Here is a 24,411-nt window from a genome sequence, read left to right as displayed (position 1 = left end):
TCCAATTCACATTTTGTCACAAAATAGAAAGCAGAGATTGAAAATGCAGCTGTGACAATACCCAGGCCATGAGGCTGAATAGTCAAATGTTCTGGGGTCAGATACCAAGAGAGCACATAGTAAACTAAAGGGAAAAGACAAAGGCAAAGTCAGGTCATGGTCCGAGGTCAGAATACCAGGAAGATGGCGAATCAGAGCTTAGGGCTACCTAAACAGATGCTCAGAACGAGATCCAAGGTCAGGCAGCAATAGATCAACAAACAACACAGAAATACAAAGCAAACCTCCTAGCCAAAGCTACATCTGGCAGAGATCTGAGACTGGCAGCTTAGCTAAGTAGCTGGGTAATCTGGACAGGGAACACCTGAAAGAATCTCAGCACCTTCCAGACTCAGATTGGACGGCTAAGCTGTCCATCAAAACACTGACAGCTCAGCACACCTCTCCAGATTGGATGACTGAGCTGTCAGTCACCGTGTCCAAGACACACTGAACAGAGGAATCGTGACAGCAGCTGTATAAAGATCTCCTACGGATCACAGCAGAAGGAAGTAAATACCTATAGCCTGCATTCATTGTGGATTCACTCAGCAATTACACTTGGTATTCCTGTACAGGAAATGCGGATGACAAGTTCCTCATCAGAAAGGATAGAGCACTGTTCACACTTGTTCACACTTACTGATTGTACTGTCACAGCTCCATTGGAGAAAATGTGAATGCGGTTTTGTTAATGGGTTTTACATTTTTATATTATGTGTTTACTTCATTGCAATCTAAAGGGAAATGAGGTAAAAAAGGTGCAGCAAAACTATTTTAAATATTCCCTTTGCATGGTTTTCAGCTCCAATGTTGAATTGAATTTTATAATATGTTGGCTGCTGCCATGTCACAGCGATAGCTGCATTACATTACTGCAGTAGCACAGTAACAAAGCTGGCACAAAGCCACTACATATGATTGTACCTTATGGGCTTGTTCACACAGGGTTTTGCATTGCGTTTTGAAATGCAATAATAAAGTTCATTTAAAAATGTCTCTATAAAGCTCAACATAATTCAGTTGTCCATTTTAGTACATTTCTATAGCTGAGGTTTTGATGTGAAAAACCATACAAAATGCATACAATATATCCCGCATTGTTTTGTACTCATATACCATGCTTCAAAATTTCACAAGCAACAATTATTTATGAGAATTACAGTTGTTAATTTTGTCTGGTTATGTGTTTTGTTTTAAACATGTAATGAAAAATATAAAAAAGAGAACGTAACTGAAAGAATTGTGTGTACCAGCCTAACATTTGACATTTTCCTTATAAAATTCTTCCATAATATAGGGAACCTGGCGCTATGATATAGGTACCTAAATTTAGGTCATGCTGCTATGCTGTATGTTATTACAGTTCTAAACTATGAGGGGAATTCTACAAAATAGTCCAGAATCTGCAGGAATATTAGTGTGAATTAAAACTTCATCTTTTATTTTGGCTTCTTAAATAAGAGAAGAAAAACAGCAGTACAACAAAGACTATTCCTTTCAAACCATATAGACCATTCTTCTTCTGTGTACTGTTTTTCTTTTTTTTTTCCAGAAACTTGAATAAAATGTGAGATTTTAACTCACTGATTTTTCTGCAGATGCTGGACTACTTCAAAGAATTCCCCTTGTTGTTTACACGGTAATTGCCCTGGAGCTCGTCCATGCTTTGCTCCTCTAAGTACTACTGAACTGCCTATGAGATTGGTCGGCTCATTCAGTTTTTCTTTTTAAATACATTGTTTTTGTATAAAGCGCCAGCCTTAGGCCAGGGACAGACGAGCGTATGAAAAATCGTCTGAGTTTCATCCAGAAAACTTGGACAATTTTCATCAGCTTTTCATTCATATGCCATCAGTGTGTCATTTTTTTACGACTGTCTGACATTTGTGTACGATTTGTTTCCATACATCTACATTCAAAAAGTACACAATCAAATACAGTTTCCCAGTCTAGGTCAAAATCGGATGCCACATGGATGCTCAGATTTGAATGGGTGAGTCTCTTCTGAAATTCGGAAGAGAATAGTCAATGCTGCACTGTTTTTCACTGATAGCACTCGTACCTGTGATAGTCTATGGGTCCATTCACATGCCCAATTTTTTTCCTCGGACCAAGTGGTCCACGGAAAATATTGGAGTCATGTCCAATTTTGATCCAAGGGTTGGATGAAAATCAGCAATGCAAGTCAATGAGCCCGTGAAAAAAATTGGACTGCCCCCAGATGACCTCCAAGTGCGGTCTGATTTTCACAGACTGTGAGAATGAAGAAAGTGGATAATTTTTTTAAATTTCTCCACGTATGATAAAATCGGATTACACTCGTACCACACTCTGATCAATCTCTGATCAGAGTCTGATCAGAATAATTTGTCCAATTTTCTTGTACGCAAAAAATCGAATGTCTGAATGAGGTCTAAATCTTTAGCTCTCTCCTTATTATGATCTTAGAGATCCGTTCAGTGTGCCCCTACACCCAGCATTCCTCTAAAAATTATTTATATTGACTGATTTCCGTCATATTACTTAGTGCCTACTTGTCCTATGGGCATGTATGGACAACGAGCCATGTATGGACCAACCTTGGCACCTGCTCTGAGCTAAACCGGCCCCCTGCCTTTGATTGATGGGGCTGGGTTAGCAAGCTCACAGCAGGTGCCGAGGTTGGTCCATATACATCCATCAAATTGCTCGGTGCCAAGTAACATGCAGGAAGGCAATGAATAAAGATCATTTTACAGTTATGCAGGGGCGCACGTAACGGATCATTAGGATCCTAATTAGGAGGGACATAATGTGCTGTCAGCAGTGTAATAACGAGAAGCTTGATGGCAGGGTCCCTTTTAAAAACTCAATGTCAGATCAGGAACCTCAACATATTTCTAGTTTAAGAACCACTCTGCTTATCATATGTAGATATTATACAGGATGAGATAATCAGTGTAGAACTGAAATGAATTGGATCGAAGCTCTGACATAAACAGAAACCAGGTTTTGGTAAAGTGATGAAAACACAATCAATTGCAAAGGGTAATCTTACGTGTGGTCTAAAAAAAGCTCAAAAAAGTCAGTCCGCACTGTAATGTGTGTTTTGTAGCCATTTTTCACTGCATTAATTGCCCTTCAATGCTTTTACAAATGAATGCGTGTGTAGCCCACCTGACGTTCATGCACAGCTGTGGAAATAATGGCACATAGCAAATATTTACCCAGTTTTATATTTCTAGGTCATTAGAGAAGTTACATTTTTCTTAGATATTGTTGATGCTTCTATTGTCTCACAATGTAAGTATTTACAGCTGCCATATATCTTCTTTTTCAGAGCTTCAAATGACAAAGACATCTGAGTTTTACAGCATTTCCCAGAGCCCCCTGGACTACAGGATTTTGCTAATGGATGAGGATCAGGACAGAATCTATGTGGGCAGCAAAGATCATATTCTGTCTCTGAACATTAACAACATAAGTCACAATCCTCTGAGTGTAAGTTATTTTACTTGAGTGTTCAGCTGGCAGCCTAATATTCTGGGGCTCCGTGGACTAGACATTTTTACCAATTTCATTTACAGTACAGACCAAAAGTTTGGACACACCTTCTCATTTAAAGATTTTTCTGTATTTTCATGACTATGAAAATTGTACATTCACACTGAAGGCATCAAAACTATGAATTAACACATGTGGAATTATATACTTAACAAAAAAGTGTGAAACAACAGAAAATATGTCTTATATTCTAGGTTCTTCAAAGTAGCCACCTTTTGCTTTGATGACTGCTTTGCACACTCTTGGCATTCTCTTGATGAGCTTCAAGAGGTAGTCACCGGAAATGGTTTTCACTTCACAGGTGTGCCCTGTCAGGTTTAATAAGTGGGATTTCTTGCCTTATAAATGGGATTGGGACCATCAGTTGTGTTGTGCAGAAGTCTGGTGGATATACAGCTGATAGTCCTACTGAATAGACTGTTAGAATTTGTATTATGGCAAGAAAAAAGCAGCTAAGTAAAGAAAAACGAGTGGCCATCATTACTTTAAGAAATGAAGGTCAGTCAGTCCGAAAAATTGGGCAAACTTTGAAAGTGTCCCCAAGTGCAGCGCTTCAAAGAAACTGGCTCACATGAGGACCACCCCAGGAAAGGAAGACCAAGAGTCACCTCTGCTTCTGAGGATAAGTTTATCCGAGTCACCAGCCTCAGAAATCGCAGGTTAACAGCAGCTCAGATTAGAGACCAGGTCAATGCCACAGAGTTCTAGCAGCAGACACATTTCTACAACAACTGTTAAGAGGAGACTTTGTGCAGCAGGCCTTCATGGTAAAATAGCTGTTAGGAAACCACTGCTAAGGACAGGCAACAAGCAGAAGAGACTTGTTTGGGCTAAAGAACACAAGAGATGGACATTAGACCAGTGGAAATCTGTGCTTTGGTCTGATGAGTTTAAATTTGAGAACTTTGGTTCTAACCACCGTGTCTTTGTGCGACGCAGAAAAGATGAACGGATGGACTCTACATGCCTGGTTCCCACTGTGAAGCATGGAGGAGAAGGTGTGATGGTATGGGGGTACTTTGCTGGTGACACTGTTGGGGATTTATTCAAAATTGAAGGCATACTGAACCAGCATGGCTACCACAGCATCTTGCAGCGGCATGCTATTCCATCCGGTTTGCGTTTAGTTGGACCATCATTTATTTTTCAACAGGACAATGACCCCAAACGCACCTCCAGGCTGTGTAAGGGCTATTTGACCAAGAGGGAGAGTGATGGGTGTGCTACGCCAGATGACTTGGCCTCCACAGTCACCAGACCTGAACCCAATCGAGATGGTTTGGGGTGAGCTGGACCGCAGAGTGAAGGCAAAAGGGCCAACAAGTGCTAAGCGTCTCTGGGAACTCCTTCAAGATTGTTGGAAGACCATTTCCGGTGACTACCTCTTGAAGCTCATCAAGAACCTAGAATATAAGACATATTTTCAGTTGTTTCACACTTTTTTGTTAAGTATATAATTCCACATGTGTTAATTCATAGTTTTGATGCCTTCAGTGTGAATGTACATTTTTCATAGTCATGAAAATACAGAAAAATCTTTAAATGAGAAGGTGTGTCCAAACTTTTGGTCTGTACTGTTTATGGTACTTAATGGCATTTGACATTATTGTATTTGTTTTATTATATTATATTGTTATAAAACAAAATGAGAAATTGTTTGTTAAAAGGATTACCATATTTTTTTCGGACTATAAGACGCACCTAAGTTTTAAAGGAAGAAAATAGGAAAAAAAATTTGAAGCAAAAATGTGGTAAAATATTTAATAATATCTGCTGACACTTATGAGGGAGATCAGCTGCTGACACACTGTTTTGGGGGATATCTGCTGATGCACTGTTATGGAGGTTCTTTGCTGACACTGTTATGAAGCAGATCTGCTGGAGGGCCACAGGTTGTGCAACACTCTTGTATTGGGACAGCAGTTTTGCACAACCTGTGTGGCTCTGCAGTTGTTGCCAAAGAACAGCTGCCATCATCCCAACCTATCCAAGCATGATGGGAGTTGTAGTTTAGCAACAGCTGCAGAACCTTATTGACAGGCCGCCCTGCATTGGCATTTAAAAAAGGAGGGTCATACAAATCGTGATGACAGAACCTTGCGCACGTTCTTGTCCCAGCATTCTCCAGCAAAATGGAGACTGGGGTAGATTGGGATCTTGACTCAGTGACGAGCCAAGATCTCGATCTGCTCATGCACTGTGAGCGGTGCTATTGTGCTGGAGAACGCCACGTGTCCTCCTCCCCCACAGCGAGCCAGGTAAGCTACATTCGTACTATAAGACGAGTCTCCATTGTTCTCCCAAATTTTGGGGGGAAAAGTGCGTCTTAGGCTATGTGCCCATGATGCAGAAATGCTCCGGATTTTTTCCTGAGCGTTTCTGCATCTCCCTGGCAGAAAAAACGCATGCGGATTGTACATGCGGATTGTACATGCGTTTTTCCTGCCAGGGAGAAGCGGATGTGAAGCGTTCTTCACTTGCATTTCCGCATGCGGGTTATCAAGCGCTTTTCCAAGCGATTTTAGCATCACTTGGAAAGTGCTTGACAACTTGGTCACACTATATAAATCCATACAACCGGCATGGATTTATATAGTGTGACCGAAAGAATGGTAAAAAATAAAAAATAAATATATACTTACCTTCTGATGGCCCCCGGTGTCCTTGTCTTGGCTTGCTGGCTGATCGCGGTAAACTAAAGGACCTGCCGACGTCAGCGGTCGTGTGACCTGTCACATGACTAAATGACATCAATGCAGGTCCTTTAGTCTACCACGAGCTGCCGGCAAGCCAGGACAAAGACACCGGGGTCCATCAGAAGGTAAGTATAATGTTTATTTTTTATTTTATTCTTTTTTTTTTACAGGCACTATGGTACCCGGGTCTGGAGGAGAGTCTCCTCTCCTCCACACCCGGGTACCATCCGCACATTGAAACGCATGGATTCCGCATGTACAGATGCAGTGATGCGTAATCCATGCATTCCAATGCAAGTCAATGGCGGCGAAAACGCAGCACTTCCGTAAAATAATTGGTAGTGCTGCGTTTTTTTCCGCACAGCACATGCGGATTATTATCATTGGGGAACATGGCAGGCCTTCTACCAAGCATTTTTTAAGCGTTTCCGCAGCGGAATTGCCGCTGCGGAAACGCTTAAAAACGCATAGTGGGCACACAGCCTCATAGTCCAAAAAATATGGCATCTAGGACATTTATTGTGCTTGTGGTTAAGAATTCCTAACAAGCATTTGATAACTGCCTGTTTGTTCTGCATGGGGACGATCTCACCCAGCAATTTTGCTGCTTCAATTCATGACTTGTGAGGCACTGCCAATGCTTCTTAAGGACCCGAAAATCATATAATTGATGGGTCTTTGCCACCATAGCAGAGATGCTGGATCCTAGCAGACCCAGATCAGCTGTCGGTGACTTCGGTCACACTAGTGGGCTGTTTTCCCCTGGAACTGGGGCTCCTGTGGATGTTCAGGTTTCTGTGTACAAAATGAGCAATAAAGAAAAAATAAATATGTACCTAAAAAATCTATTATAATCTCTCTGGGGAGCAAATGATGTAAAATATATATACATTTATAAAACACGTGCAAATTAAAAAAAAAGTAATCAAAAATTGTTACCACAAAAATTATGAAAGAATCTAATTTTTATTTTTGTAAAATATTTTTTTTCATACAATCAAAAAAAAACCTATACATATTAGTTATCTACCTGACCATAATAACCTGGAAAATTGATTAAACAGGTTATTTGTTGTGAAACTAAAACAGTAAAAGATATAAACCGAAAAAATAATTAATAAAATAGCTTTTTTCTATATTTGCATTGCAAAAAAAATTGTATAAATGAAATATCCCAAAACAGCGTTAAAAATATTACAATTTGTCCCGCAAGTGGAGAAACAAAAACTAACAAGCCCAAAAAATTGGCCTATCATTAAAGAAAACCTGTCACCATTTTTTTGGCTTTTAAACCCTGCCCATCACCTTTAAGATCATAAGATTGATGTTCCTGCAACCCCTTTATCTTTTTAGAGGTGCCCCTGCATACCTCAGAAAACGTGTTTCATACTGTATGTAAATTGCACAGATCCAGTCCAATGGGTGTCTACACAAAACTGGTGACAGGTTCCCTTTAAGGCCTATTCAGGCCTGGTCATTAAGGGGCTAAAGGAGAAACTCATCTTGTTTCAGTACAGTACAGCTGTAGTACATATAGAAAACAGTACAGCCTAATACATGTAGTACAGGTAAAGAGAAGTACAGTTAATAAAGCATTGTACAGTACTTCAGAGATATGTTACTACACAGCCACTCTTCTATTACATGTATAACCAAATATGTTAAGTTTCACTTACAGGGAATCTCTTATTAGGTTTTGCTATGTAATCTGAGAGCAGCATGATGTAGAGGCAGAGAGCCTGATTCCAGTGATGTATCACTTACTGAGCTGCTTAGTGCAATTTTGATAGAATCTCTGTTTTCTCTGCTGTAGATGTAGCAGTTATCAGAATGCTGAGCCCTGTATAACTCGGCCCACACCACTGATTGGCAGCTTCCTGTGTACACTGTACATTGTCAGAAACCTGCCAACCAGTGGTGGGGCAAGTTACTCAAATTGACTGGACTGTCTTGCAGCGACACCTAGTCCGGCAGTGATAATCTCCTGCTGATAAAACACTGATTGTATTGAAACCATAGCAAGCTTCTGAGCAAGTGATACATCCCTGGAATCAAGGTCTCTGCCCCTACTGTATTCTACTTTCAGATTAAGTACATATACCTGCGGACAGATTCCCTTTATTTGCATTATTTCTCTTAATTGAAAACTCAGTAATAGAAAATATAAAAAAAAATAGGAGTGTTGTTGTGCTTTCATATACTCTTACAGTGAACAAAAGACTCCTTCATTGTTGAAAAGTGCAATATTTCATGAGCGCAATCCCCAGATTTTAAGTGCCTCTACCTTTTGAAGATTTATGAAGCATGAACGATACAGATGTCATAAAATCCAGATTTATGCTCAATGCTTGCAATGATTCTGTGCAGTATTACTTGATGGATTTGGGGGTATCATAGGTGTGTTAGAATTCTGCAAAATAGTAATGAAATTGTTTTGGTGGGCTCACAAGTCCAGCGTTATAGAATTTCCATATTGAATGACTCATAGAAACATTACATAAAAAAATAGTATACCACAAAACGTATCATTACATATTAAATCGTTGCCAAACTTACTGTTTTCGGCGTAAGTGACATATTTTGTCGCTGGTATTGTGTTGGATTGTCAATGCAACCCTCTTCTCCCACTCTTGACACACTGGTAGCAACACCGCAGAAGAAATGCTAGCACAGGCTTCCAGTATCCGTTGTTTCAGATGCTGCACATCTCGTATCTTCACAGCATAGACAATTGCCTTCAGATGACCCCATAGATAAAAGTCTAAGGGGGTCAGATCATGAGACCTTGGTGGCCATTCAACTGACCCACAACAACCAATCCACTTTCCAGGAAACTGTTCATGTAGGAATGCTCGGACCTGTCACCCATAATGTGGTGGTGCACCATCTTGTTGGAGAAACTCAGGGAACGTGCCATCTTCAGTGCATAAAGAGGGCAGCACATCATTATGTAGCAATTTCAGATATCCAGTGGCATTGAGGTTTCCATAGATGAAGAATGGCCCCACTATATTTGTACCCCATATACCACACCAAACCATCAAGATACAAGATGTGCAGCATCTGAAACAACGGATACTGGAAGCCTGTGCTAGCATTTCTTCTGCGGTGTTGCTATCAGTGTGTCAAGAGTGGGAGAAGAGGGTTGCATTGGTGGTGCAAGTTGTCATAAACTTGTAAAAAACTCATGAAAGAATAAAGTTATGTTAAAACCAAGCACAACATTGTTTTTCTTATGAAATTCTCAATAAGTTTGATGTGTCACATGACCTTCTTCCCATTAAAAAAAATAAAGTTGAATCCAAAATGGCCAACTTCAAAATGGCCGCAATGGTCACCACCCATCTGGAAAAGTTTTTCCCCTCCCATATATCAATGTGCCACAAACAGGAAGTTGATATCACCAACCATTCCCATTTAATTTAGGTGTATCCATATAAATAGCCCACCCTGTATAATGGAATTATGCAGCTTTCTAATAAGTGGCTGTCGGTCCTTGTCAATATTTCACACCCATAACCTCTTAAAGTCCCCAAACATCACCTTTTATCTCTGACTAAACTCTATCCATTCTTGCTCAGCACACTTGCATTGAGCCAAGCTGTGCCCATCTAGTTGGCACGTGACCGCCAGCACCAGAGAATCCTCACAGCATACAGTGCACGCACTGTGAGGACTCACAAGTCTGCAGTAATATAGAATGACTGCAGACTTGTAGCCTAAGACCGGCAACCCCTTTAAATAGACCTATATATACATGATGATAATGCAAATCTATCCTCAGATAGTACCAACCTATATAAAGCGTAAAATGTTCATCTGGTGACTCTGTAATACAGACCCCAAAAATATGGCTATACTGATTAAATTTTCTGCAAAAAGGCAGAATAAGGCTAAGTGCCCACGTAGCATTTTTCAAGCGTATATGCTGCGGAATTTCCGCAGCATAAACGCTTGTTAAACGCTAGGTAATCCGCCCCCCATGGTCCCCAAGGGGATTCCGCAAGTTCTATGCCCATGCTGCGGATTTTTCCGCAGCGTTTATACTGCGCTCAAAAATCCGCAGCCTGTCCATTAATTTTGCGGAAGCGCAGCGGAACTCCCGCCATTGACTTGCATTGAGACGCATATAATCCGTGTCTGTACATTTGTACTCACGGATTATATGCTTTTCAATGTGCGGATGGTACCCAGTTCTGGAGGAGAGGAGACTCTCATCCAGACCTGGGTACCATTGTACCTGTTAAAAAAAGAATAAAATAAAAAATAAAGTTTATATTCACCTTCTGACGGCAGCCGGTCTCCTTCCCTGTGCTTGCGGGCAGGACTGAAGGACCTTCGGTGACGTCACAGTCATGTGACCGCAGGCCCTTCAGTGCAGTGTCCCGCGATCAGCTGGCAGCCAGGAACGAGCACAGCAGCACACCCGGGGCCATCGGAAGGAAGTAAAGGTTTATTTTTTTATTTTTAAACATTCTTACGGTCACACTATATAAATCCATGCCGGTTGCATGGATTTATATAGTGTGACCTAGTTGTCAAGCACTTTCCAAGTGATGCTAAAATCACCTGGAAAGCGCTTGTCAACCCGCATGCGGAAATGCATGTGAAGAACGCTTCACATCCGCAAGTCCCTGGCAGGAAAAACGCATGCATAATCTGCATGCGTTTTTTCTGCCAGGGAGATACAGAAATGCTGCAGAAATTTTCTGCTTCATTTCTGTATCGTGGGCACATAGCCTAAGGATTTGATCACAGTCATTTTATATGCTGTTCCCAAAATATTGTAAAATATATATTACGTTTTAACAAGACGCACACAGCACGAATACAGCATAGTCTTTTATAAATAATATTATTTGTGTTCTTTCTTTTTCGTTTGCAATCAGGTTTTCTGGCCGGCTTCTACAAACAAAGTTGAAGAGTGCAAGATGGCTGGCAAAGATCCCACAGTAAGTCAGTGAGGAAAATACTTGTCCTGTGAGTCAGGTTGAGGCCACTGCAGCCAAAGGAAAATTAAATAAAGGGTGTAGTTTTTACTAGTTATCCCCTGTGGAGTGATAGTGTTTGAGCACTAATTTCCAAGGTACAACCTGTAGGTTATAATCCAGTTCTGTACACATAATTGAGGAATTAATATGCACATTCATCAGACAAAGCAGATGGCGTTTGTTAATTCCTGAATTAATTCTCATAAAATGTATTTAATCCTAATGAATATTAATATATGTGCATGTTAGCACATTTTATCTTACAGCCATTACATGTAAACCACGCTGTGTTAAAAAAAAAAACTTGCTACTTGAAGAAATAGTAGAAGAGGAACTTAAAATATTTTCCCATGGTAGGTGTCCTTATTTGTAATAGCAGCTCAGGATATGTCCCTGTAGAGATGAGGGCTTTACAAGAATGGATGCATGGTGAACTGCAAATCTTTTATCAAGAGCAAAAGCCATAAGCGCTGTCATGATCTAGCTGAACAGAGGGGAACCACTTCAGATCTTAGCACAGTACATTTATTATCTCCTAATTGCCAGGCATTACTAAATTTCAGTTTGGCCCTTTCATACTGCAAATCTTTTGAGGTATGTCTCAATCCGCTTTCCACATCTAGAGGCTGACATTTTTGGGGATAGTTTTTTTAGGGTGATGTACAGTGTTAGTTTTCCGCCACATATAGCGCTTTAAATTTAGCCCAAAAGGTACTACTTTGGTCTCATCTGACCAGAGCACCTTCTTACACATGCTAGCTGTGTCCCTTACTTGGCATTCACCATGTAGAGCTTTTGTGGGCTAAATGCCAAGCGCTAGGTGTGGCGGAAAACTAACACTACACATTACCCTGAAAACACCATCCCCATCTTCAAACATGGTGGTGGCAGCATCATGCTGCAGTAATGCTTTCTCCAGCAGTGAAAGGGAAGCTAGTCAGAATTGATGGAAATATAGATGGTGCTAAATAGAGGGCAATCCTGGAGGAAAATGTTAGAAGCTGCAAAAGACTTGACACCTCCCAGCAGTTTGAATGGCCCAGTCAAAGTCCAGACCTAAATCTCATTGAGAATCTGTGACAAGACTTGAAAATTGCTCTTCACAGACACTCTCCATCCAATCTCACCGAGCTAGATATATTTAGCAAACAATAATGGACAAACATTTCAGCCTCTGGATGTGCAAAGCTGGTAGAGACATACCCCAAAAGACTTTCAGCAGTAAGTGCAGTGAAAGATGGTCCTTCAAGGTATTGACTTAGGGGCTGAATACAAATGCACATCACAATTTTCAGATTTATATCAGATTTATATTTTAAAATATTTAGAACACCCATGTATCACTTCACAAATACTTGCTACTTTGTGTTTGTTTGTCACATAAAATCCCAATAAAATACATTTAAAGTGTAACCATTGTTTTAATTTTTATTTCATAAATCAATAGTACAGATGAAAATAAGCCACTTTGTAATATATCTTATCAGAGAAATCTGCTTGTTTCTCTGCCAGGACTGATCATCAGTCATTATCAAAAGTCTCAATTCTGAGGTAAAATCTGTATTCAGTGAAGACGGACTCTACCATTATGGAGATAGAATCTTTTCAGTGGTAGTTACCATCTCCAATGTAAATAGGAGGTGGAGGAGGAGGGCGCAGCTCTGCTTTTAGCTCCTCACTCCTCCCTCCTACATAGAATCTTATCAGTAGCAGCTGCCATCTCCTATCTCAGTAATGGGAGATTCACTGAATATACATTGTACCTCAGAATTGAGAATTTTGATAATGACTGATCAATTATGGCAGAGAAAGAAGCAGATTTCTCTGATAAGATATATTACAGAATTACTTAAATTCATGTGCACTATTGATTTATAAAATGAAAATTAAAACGACGGTTACACTTTAAGTTTGTTGGTGTAACGTGAAAAAATGAAGAAAAGTTCACTGGTTATGAATACATTTTGAAGGCACTGTATGCCACTATAGAAGAAAAAGAAAGCATTTTTTATATAAAATCTACTATCCTCTCCAGTGCATCACCTCAACTACTAGACAAGTAACCGAACATCATGGCCGTGTCTGTCACTCTGAGTTCTGATCTGCCGGTGTAGCCGGCTACATTCTGGCATTGTACTTACTACTTAATAAACATATGACTTATTATTTTATTCCTATTATTAGGGGGATAAAACATTTCCGTGTGCTGGAATATCAATGGTGTGTTGTAGGACTGTGTGTAGGGAAGCTATTCTTCATGGGCATAACCAGCATAAACTATTAAGGTCTTGTGTTCCTACAAATAACAGGTTGTGGCGTTAGTAATAGCAGACGGCTTACCTCATATTACTGTAATGTCGATGGAAGTCATTACTGTTTAACTTCAGTGGAGAAATGTAAACGCGCTGCCATTACTAATACCTGCCTGACATAACACTGGAAGTCCCCGGAAATTCCAGATTGCTCCATTTCCTTCTACATTACCTGTTGTCTACTGCAGAAATAAGACCAAATAATGATTTTTTCTTTTTAGCCAAAATAGTCCTTGTTCACACATTCAGGATTCTGTTATGCTTTAGGCTCGGATTCCATGTCTAAATCCTTACAGAAGTTGCCAGCATTCTGCAGCTAAGCCTTGTGTGTACAAACATGAGTAATCCAGGTAAACCTCCATGTACATCTCTATTGAACAGTTCCTGGAATTTGACAGGAATAAAATTCTTCTGTAGAAGGGCGATGTCAAAGTAAAGAGTGACTCTGATCTGAGCAATTTCCTGTTTGAGCTAATATACAAAGTACGTGTAACTTGTAGCAGAATGGTGATGATGAAATTATGTTATTTATTGTGTGTTAATTTTTAAATCATTATTAAAAATATATATATTTTGTGGTCAATATGTGGCATATTGCGCCAGGGCAGACTGCCACTGGCAGGTAGACTTAGTATACAGTGTGTGGGTCCGCTGTGCATGTTTCTAAGATCCATGATGTGTGACGAACAAAGAGATGTCCTTGATTATTTGAAACATTAGAAGAAACCATATACTCCGCATTCATTAACACCACCTTACTAATGCAACATCTAGTACTGTCATATATCTGTGATACCCTTTTGGTGGTTTATTTTCTATTTAAAATGTATCATACTTTGCAGTATAGATAGAATATATTGGCAAATAGTTTGGTTAATGTGTTAAAGGGATTGTCACTCTGTGTGACTGCAGACTTACAAATCCCCCCATCGTGCGCACTGTTCTGCGGGGATTTGCCGGTTTCTGAGCCGGGACCGGAGGGCATGTATGCGTTATACATACTCCCAGCCAGAGCCCGTCTAGTGGGCGCTGCCTCGCTCCATACACTCTGTAACTGCTCAGTTCCAGCCGACACCGAGAACAGTTGATCTGTACCCATATTACGAATACTAGTTCTATCCCGACTGTGGAGCGAAGGACCCAAGCTCACTGCTATATAAGGATCTATAAGGCTGTCACTTGTGGTCCTGCAGAATGACCAGACCAGACCTGAGAGCCATAATGCATGCTCACAAATCCTCCTGTCTGAAACTGGCCTTAGAGGGCTGTTTTTACTGTGCTTTCAGAATCGTACCACTCCCCAGCCAGACATCTTTCTTGTTCCTGGGGGTTGGACACTTCTAATTGAGTGACAGTTCTGGCCAGCAGCATTGTGTCACTGGTGCTCTGAACTGTGTACACTCCTGATGCTATTTTATGAGCCATTCTTACTTCAGCAAAAGCGCAGTGGGGCTGGTAATAGTAGACTGGGTTTATGAGCTGCGCACTCCTGAAATTCTGCCTGAGCTCAGTGCCGTGCTTACAAGCTCACTAAGAATATTCTTGTAAGCAGTGCACTTGTGCGTCCAATGAACCGTCCAGTAATGAAACACAATAATAAATTAAAGTTGAACTAATGGGAAAATGGGCCAAATTAAAAAAAAAAGTTATTTGCAAAGATGCTAATAATGCCCATCTATAATATATCCATCTATGAATCTAGGAATATGAAAGACTCTTTAAAGGGTAGTCCACTACTCAAATAATCTCTTCTCAATCAGCATGTTTGCCCCAGTAAAACAACAACATTTATACTCACCTATGGTGCCGGCACTGTTCCAGCGGTATCGGCACTCGCTCTCCCGGGGCTCACGTGACATTGTTATGTCACGTGAGCCCTACGGCCAATCAGTGCTGGCTTCATTCTCCCCGCCTTTGAACGAGTCAGACATCAAAAGTAAGTCAGAGTGTTGTTATTTTACAGGGGCAAACATGCTGATTGAGAAGGGGTTGTCCAAGTAGTAGACAACTCCTTTAAGGTTGGTTTCATACACATTTTTTTTTTATAAAAACCCCACTGAGGTTTTTGATGCAGTTTATTTTGGATATTGCCAGAATTTGATCTAGTAAAAAGCGGAAGTACAAGCCCTTTCTTTACATTTCACAGTCCATTTGAATACAGTTCTGACTTTTGGCTAAGAAGACTTCTTAAAAAATTCAATGACTTGTTGTGTGTGAAACTGCCCTTAACTGTGTATAGTATAAATTAGCAGCACATCCAGCTCTCTTGAGACACCTCTACAGAATGCACTACAGTATATATTGATTATAATTGTATAAATGATCTCTCTGTCTATTCTTCCAGCATGGCTGTGGTAATTTTGTTCGTGTAATTCAGAGCTTCAATCGAACCCATCTATACATTTGTGGAAGTGGAGCCTTCAGTCCTATTTGCACATATGTCAACCGAGGGCGCAGATCTGAGGTATGGCACATCTTTTTGTAACATATTATTGGAGTATAAGTGTTGGTCATATTATTTTATAGTTTGTATGATTATATGCTTACTTTACTTCACATTTACATATATATTGTGGAGATTTCGGACATATAAAAAGTTCTGCCGGCACTTGACTCCGGTTTATGTAGCTGCACCATCATATCCAACACAATGCCTAAGGCCTTGTGCAGACGACCGTCTTTACATTCTGCGTATGATCCGTCAAAACATCGGATCACCCTCGGACCAATGTTATTCTATGGGGCCATGCACATATTCGATATTTTTTTTGGTCGAGGAAAAAAATCGCAGCATGCACGATTTGTCTCCAATAATCTGTTGGCACTCGCCCAATCACATCTTTGGGGCCGTGGAAAACATCAGACTGCACTCAGATGACATCAGAGTGTGGTCTGATTTTCACGGACAGGCAGAATGAAGAAGATGGAGACATTTTTTTTCTCTCCACTCCCAAGAAAATCGGATCCAACTCTGATCAAACTCAGAGATTGATCAGAGTGTGATTAGGCCAATTTTCTCGGGTGGAGAACATATGGTCGTCTACACCTGCACAATATAGAGTGCAGCTCTACAAAGGTATTAGAGAATAGAACATTATTCAGTTTATTATACAAAAACACATGAATGGAGAACTCAACCTCTGTGACCTGCTTCTACAAGGCTGATCTATGCATGAAATATATACTGCCTGGTTAAATAATTGTGTCTTCCATTAAGAGACATTGGAGGCATTTACCAGTCTGCCCTCTGTATTAGGTTTATGTCTGACTCTACAAGAATGTACTTCATGAAAGGTCACAGGAAGCATTCGTTCTGCATAGTCACGCCAAAAATCAAAGACGCTATTCATAATTTCCTGAACAAAAGCCTATTTAAAAGCATGTGCTGCAGATTTGTGGGCTAGAAAGTATCAAACATTGTAGCAATTCAGTTAAACCACCAGGGCTTTCCATATACAGAGTGAGGCGATCATTGCTGTACGGTTCTCCCTGCTAGAATCCAAAGTAAAGGCTGAGCTGCACGGCTTGTGTCATATCATTACTTGTCACCGCCCCAATCTGTCTACATTACATTAAAACTTTTTCTAATATTTTATAGGATCAGATATTTTTAATTGACACTAAGAATGAATCTGGAAAAGGGCGCTGTTCTTTTAACCCGAAAGTGAATACTGTTTCTGTTATGATTAGTAAGTATTTATATAAATTATACATTATGCAGCAGCCATGTTTAAGTGCAGATGTACTGTGTGGTTTTGGTGTGAAATTGATGTGCAGTAAAGGCAAAAGTTAGAGGAACTAAAGCCTTATAAAGTTTTTTTTATATTTCAGTTTCCTCATAATTTAGAAGCCGATGAAGGAGCTCAAGACCATCGGCACTTCTCTTGCCCTGTCAGCTGGTTGTCCTGCATGCGCAGTGATATCGTCAGCTTTCCTCAGCCTATAGCACACAATAACAAGATGACAGGGCAGAAGGAGCAGTGTGGTAAACACTGACTCGAAGTGCCAATGTCACTGAGGTCCTTCTACCCTGTCAGCTGATTTTCCTGTGTGTCTGTGTGCTGTACACTGAGAAGTGCCGATGTCACTGAGGTCCTTCTACCCTGTCAGCTGATTTTCCTGTGTGTCTGTGTGCTGTACTCTGAGAAGTGCCGATGTCACTGAGGTCCTTCTACCCTGTCAGCTGATTTTCCTGTGTGTCTGTGTGCTGTACACTGAGAAGTGCCGAGGTCACTGAGGTCCTTCTACCCTGTCAGCTGATTTTCCTGTGTGTCTGTGTGCTGTACTCTGAGAAGTGCCGATGTCACTGAGGTCCTTCTACCCTGTCAGCTGATTTTCCTGTGTGTCTGTGTGCTGTACTCTGAGAAGTGCCGATGTCACTGAGGTCCTTCTACCCTGTCAGCTGATTTTCCTGTGTGTCTGTGTGCTGTACACTGAGAAGTGCCGATGTCACTGAGCACACAGCAACCAGATGACAGGCAGAGGAGCTGTATGCCACAACTAACAGCTGGCAAAGCTTGTGCACTGTGTGACTGAGGTAACCTACTGATGCACTGACAGTGCATGGGACTCAGCCAGGAGCGTGCTCGCTGTGCAGGCGCCTCCCCCATCCTTACAAAGCCGCATTCAGTATCTGTGGAACTGAAAACAGATTTGCTTCAGAAACCGCATAGGGGGACATCTTCTTAAAGGTTTTTTTCAGATTTCATTTATAAGGCATATTTGAAAGATTGTTAAAATCGTTTGCTCTACATTATTATTACATAAAAAATAAAACGACAGTTACCCTTTAAGCTTACATTTAGAGATTGCAGAACCCTACATACCAGCATCTAACTAGTCCTTTTCACAGCTGAGATGCTGATACTATTTATTCCAGTCCAGTCAATGCTCTGTGAACTCCAGACTGATACTTTGTAACAAGCTATCATAGGGATTTGTGCTATTGAGGTATTTAGCTTGAAGCCCCATGATTAGACTGGATATACTTGTATCCGCTTCTCAGATGAGAGCTGAGCTTTGAATGTACAGGTTTCTAACTGCTAGCTGTTAACAGGTATGTTCTCATTTACTGACTGCAATTAACTACATGCAAATAAATAAATATTACTGTATGTAAGGGGTGAGGAATGCAAAAATAAAGTACAAGAGGAAGATGCAGAGCTTTTAATTTATATAATATTTAAAGTGGATCTGATATCATATTTCACAACATGAGCTTCATACATAATTAAATTGAATTGATCCCCTAGACCTGATTAGGCTGATGTACTTTTATTATGTATACCCCTTTTCACAAGTAAAGCGCCATGGAATAAACGGTGCTATAATAATAATAATAATAATAATATACTTACAAAAAAAATCCAAATCAGAGTAAAAATAAATACTTCACCAGCCTTATTGGGTGTAATAGATTATTAACATTCTCTTTGTGTGTGTGTGAGATCACTAATGCTTATCGGTGATATGTCTGTAGATTTTCAGTCACCAGAGTATTTAACCAAAATACAAATTTTCCACCATTGTTGGATAGCGTACAACCTCAGGGTATGTTTATGTGCTTAAATATACTGTGTCTTGTCTTTGCTCTTTTTAAGATAGTGTTATGCAAAGGATAGATGTCTGGATTTTTTTGTTTGGAGATTACAGTATGTAAATGAGCATTAAAGGGGTTGTCCCACTAACAAAGTGCATTTTAATTAATAGATCTTGGATTTTTATAATGGCTGTGTGTGACCGTGCAGGAACATGGTCTGATCATACCACATCTCCTGGGCAGGGGAGGAAGCAAAAGAGTTTACAGACAGGAAAGCAGGGGATCACAGCTACTGCTTGATGTGAAGTAAAACATGTTTTTAAACAGGCAGGGAAATATTTTACCTCACAGAAAGAAAGTCAGCTGTGATCCCCGGCTGTAATGTCTGTATACTCTTTTGCGTCCTCCCCCTGCCCAGGAGCTGTGGTATGATCAGACCATGTCCCTGTACGGTCAGACACAGCCATTACACAGTATACAGCAGGGGCACATTTATAAGATTATCTCAGCACAGGAACAGTATTTTTTTAACATCCAATTGTGGAATTGATTTAGATCTATTGATTAAAATATAAATTATGTTATATGAAACCAGGAATATCTGGGAATCTCAGGGCAGGAGATTCATCACCAGTTGCCCCAGGTAGAGTGATAGTACATTAATAATCAGCATTGCTACTGTTATAATTGATTGGCTTGCTGACATCATTCAGCACACTAGTGTTCATTAACATGGAGTTAGATGTGTGCGAGTTACAAATGATGGATATCTATAGATACGGTAGACAGGGGATTTCCAACCTGCAGTTCTCTAGCCACAACTCTGGTGCCTTTGTAGCCACAAACAGTTAGGCTACGCTGAGAGTTATAGTCCTGTAGCAGGCAAACGACCACAAGTGGCTGTAACCATTGCTATAGATCTTGTTGTGTTTTCTGATTGGAGTCACCCCTTAGGCATCTTTACTGGGAAACCGATTTTACTTTGCCCATACCATATATATAACATAGCACTGTGACTGCTTTTACATTCCAAATCAAACTGTTCCCTCTGATAAAGCCAATAGGGGCATAGTGAAATGGAATAACATTACAGATCCACATACTTTCCATAGAAAATGGATGCATGCTTTAACAATGATCATAGCTGCCAGATTGTAATACGGTAGATTTAAATATGGATAGATTATAAAGAATATGTCAACCTTTGTCATTCTATAAGAGGTGTAAATAGAAATTCTCATCATGTCCGTAGTGAAAATGAGATGCCTGTTTGTAGACATGTAATATTCTGCTAATGTTTATAGACTGATTAATGTTATATTATTCCTGGACTCACAAATGGGTGCAAAAGTTCAGACTCCTGACTGCATATATAAACCGCGCAGTTCTGTCAGTTTACAATGCATGTTATAAAGTGGAAAAAGCAGTGACGTTGGGTCTGAAATAAAGCAGCGTTCTATGTTTGTTACCATATATTTATATTTATGACAGCTTGATTTTTAGTGATAAAGTTAATCCAAAGCTATTGCACAGAACAGTAGGACTATTATCTAATGTGAATTGTGGCTGGATGTCGCAGGCTAATGAGTGGGTTGCGTGCCCCGAGGTAATATCCACATATAAATGTAGCCATTTACACGACTGGAGATTATTATGTCATAAAACAAATTACCAACATTAAATAGCAATTGAGACTTTAAAAACCTTCAGCAGAGTTTCCAAACTCTGCCTTTTTTAACTATGGTATAGTATTGTTAAAGAGAAATGTGTCTGTCTCAAATTATCTAGAGTAACCATGTAACTTTCAGGTAATTTATGGCATGTAGGATGTATAGTTATGTATTGTAACATGTTCCACCTTGTTTATAAATGTTATTTCTTTTTGACAATGTACTGTTCTATAGATGAAGAGCTCTTTTCTGGAATGTATATTGATTTCATGGGCACTGATTCGGCCATTTTTCGCAGTCTTACAAAACGTAATCCAGTGAGAACAGATCAACACAACTCCAAATGGTTAAGTGGTAAGGCTTTTTGCAATTTTAAGCACTTTACAAATGTTATTAAACCAATGTCACCTTTTCTTAAGTTTACTAGTATCATTTTCCACAGCTTAAAATTTCCAACACAGCAAGGGTATGAGATTGATTGGTCTCAGTGGGAGGAACAAGTAATAATCTTGTAGTTATGATACCTTTTGCTGCAAGGGTATGTGTACATTATGTCTTTTTCAGGTGGATTAATTTTGGAACCCGTCAGAAAAAGCTCTAAAAAGTGTAAAAAAGAATGAACATATGCACTGTAATGTCAAAATGATTTGCAGTGCATATGTTCCAAAAGAAGTGACTGGTCCATTCTTTGTCGGAAGCCGCCTCTATTTTATATATGGAATGTAGAAAAAAGACGCTGCACAAGACGTCAGAAAAGACACCTCTGGAAAAACGTAGCATTTTCATAAAGCGTCTTCTGCTTCAATTATGATGCAGGTATTCCACTGTCTAAAAGACATCATGTGTTCATACCCTATTAGTCCTATTAGTTCAAACCTATGCAAAAAAATACTTTAATCTTCTCGCATTACAAATGTAGCTAATTGTGTCTGCTGCTCACTAATATTCTCACTAAAATGTGAAGATTTATTAGATATCACAGAAAATATGATTAAAAACCTATTGAAACCATTACTCTATTTATATGTGTGATATTAGTTTGTATAACATCACTGAGGCATTACTACCCATTGTATGTATAACTGACTGTGTTGTTGGCCTCCGCCTGATTACTAGAGAAAAGGCTGCTATTCACTGTGTTAAGGAAAGCCCACCTACCTCTGGCATGCTTCACTGTAACATCTGGCTTCATCAGGGACAATGGTGTTAGGGTTAGTTTTTTTGCCTGATGGCAAGTGAGTAAATTATTAAAGAATATTTTGTACCGGACACTTGCTAGTGTCTCACTGTGCATTTTGTTAGTCCTTCTTCACACAAACATATGAATCTGTGCCTAAAATGCTGAAATCTGTGTCTAAAACACAATTGTCTGTGTTGCAAACCCATTTTCTTATGACCCTGGTATAGATTTTGGAACTGTTCTGGCTCCAAGATATGAGGGAAAGGTAGTTCTCAATGTTGTAAAATTCTGTGGAGCACCTGTGGGTTCAAAGTGCTCACCACACCTCTATATAAGTTCCTTGAGGTGTGTAGTTTCCAAAATGGGGTCCTTTTGGGGGGGGGGTTCCTCTGATTAGGCACATGATGGGCTCTACAAACGCAGCATGGTATCCGCTATCTATTCCAACCAATTTTGTTCTCCAAAACTCGACTGTTGCTCCTTCCTTTCCGAGCCCTGCCATGCTCACCACATATTAATGATCGGCGTACTCAGAAGAAGCTGCACAACAAATTGTATGGTCCTCCTGTTACCCTTTTGATGCAAAATTTGGGGCTAAAGCAGTATTTTTGAGGGGAAAAGTAAAATTTTTAGTTTTTCCTTCCACATTGCTTTAATTCATGTGAAGCCTCTAAAGGGTTAACAAAACTTCCTGAATGTGGTTTTGAGCACTTTGAGGGGTGTAGTTTTTAAAATGAAGTCACTTTTGGGCATTTTCTGTCATATAGAACCCCAAAGTCACTTCATATTGGATGTGGTCCCTAAAAAAATTGGTTTTGTGAATTTTGATGGAAAAATTAGAAATTGCTGATAAACTTTTAACCCTTCTAACTTCCTAACAGAAAAAATTATGTTTCAAAAATGATGCTGATTTGAAGTAGACATATGGTAAATGTTATTTATTAAATATTTTGTGTGGTAAAAATATCTGGTTTAAGAGTGTACAAATTCAAATTTTGAAAATTGCAAAATGTTAAAAAAAAAACTCAAATTTGGATATTTTCATAAATAATCGCAAATTATATCGACCTAAATTTACCACTAACATGAAGTACAATATGTCTCAGAATCACTGGAATACGTTTAAACGTTCTATAGTTACTACCACATAAAGTGACACGGGTAAAAAATTGAAAAAATTGGCCTGGTCAGGTAGGTGAGAGCAGCTCAGGGTTGAAGGAGTTAAACAACAAGTCATTTTCTGATGACACATTACTTTTAAAATGAGTTTTTCTGTGATTGGCCAAGTGATCATTAACATAGTACATAAAGCACAAGGTGCTTGTGGCTGAGTATATGAGACTTGCATACATTTGTTGTTTTACATGCACTTGCTCTTTATCCCTTACAATCTTTGTTAATAATAAAACAAATCCACTTATTTGTAAACATGATGTCTTGAATAGATAAAAGGGGCTCAATTAATGTTAATTTGACATGACAATAAATATGTACAGTCATGGCCAAAAGTTTTGAGAATGACACCAAAATTATATTTTCACATGATCTGCTGGCCTCTGGTTTTATTAGTGTTTGTCTGATGTTTATATCACATACAGAAATATAATTGCAATCATATTATGAGTACCAATAGGTTATATTGACAGTTAGAATGAGTTAATGCAGCAAGTCAATATTTGCAGTGTTGCCCCTTCTTCTTCAAGACCTCTGTAATTCTCCCTGGCATGCTCTCAATCAACTTTTGGACCAAATCCTGACTGATAGCAGTCCATTCTTGCATAATCAATGCTTGCATTTTCCCAGAATTTGTTGGTTTTTGTTTGTCCACCCGTCTCTTGATGATTGACCACAAGTTCTCAATGGGATTAAGATCTGGGGAGTTTCCAGGCCATGGACCCAAAATCTCTATGTTTTGTTCCATGAGCCATTTTTGTTATCACCTTTGCTTTATGGCAAGGTGCTCCATCATGCTGGAAAAGGCATTTTTGGGCGCCAAACTGCCCTTGGACGGTTGGGAGAAGTTGCTCTTGGAGGACATTCTGGTACCATTCTTTATTCATGGCTGTGTTTTTAGGCAAGACTGTGAGTGAGCCGATTCCCTTGGCTGAGAAGCAACCCCACACATGAATGGTTTCAGGATGCTTTACAGTTGGCATGAGACAAGACTGGTGGTAGCGCTCACCTCTTCTTCTCCGAATAAGCTGTTTTCCAGATGTCCCAAACAATCGAAAAGGGGATTAATCAGAGAAAATGACTTTGCCCCAGTCCTCAGCAGTCCACTCCCTGTACCTTTTGCAGAATATCAGTCGGTCCCTGATGTTTTTTCTGGAGAGAAGTGGCTTCTTTGCTGCCCTCCTTGAAACCAGCCCTTGCTCAAAGAGTCTCCGCCTCACAGTGCGTGCAGAAGCACTCACACCAGCCTGCTGCCATTCCTGAGC

The 24,411-nt window shown here is 39.8% G+C and overlaps 1 protein-coding gene across 1 annotated transcript in view; it reads left to right on the top strand.

The window, feature by feature from the left end:
- The window catches only part of SEMA3C (semaphorin 3C), a 165,268-nt gene that overhangs the window by 82,799 nt on the left and 58,058 nt on the right, over positions 1–24,411 (top strand). The window contains exons 3-7 of the mRNA XM_073652309.1: positions 3,362–3,522; positions 11,171–11,233; positions 15,929–16,048; positions 17,183–17,273; positions 21,028–21,147. Of these exons, the coding sequence (XP_073508410.1) occupies positions 3,362–3,522; positions 11,171–11,233; positions 15,929–16,048; positions 17,183–17,273; positions 21,028–21,147 (555 nt within the window). The remainder of the gene's footprint in view (positions 1–3,361; positions 3,523–11,170; positions 11,234–15,928; positions 16,049–17,182; positions 17,274–21,027; positions 21,148–24,411) is intronic.

This window comes from Phyllobates terribilis, unplaced genomic scaffold, assembly GCF_046119375.1.
Source record: "Phyllobates terribilis strain yellow unplaced genomic scaffold, ASM4611937v1 Scaffold_11__3_contigs__length_659146591, whole genome shotgun sequence".
Classification (NCBI taxonomy): domain Eukaryota; kingdom Metazoa; phylum Chordata; class Amphibia; order Anura; family Dendrobatidae; genus Phyllobates; species Phyllobates terribilis.
This window is presented reverse-complemented; position numbering and strand designations above follow the sequence as displayed.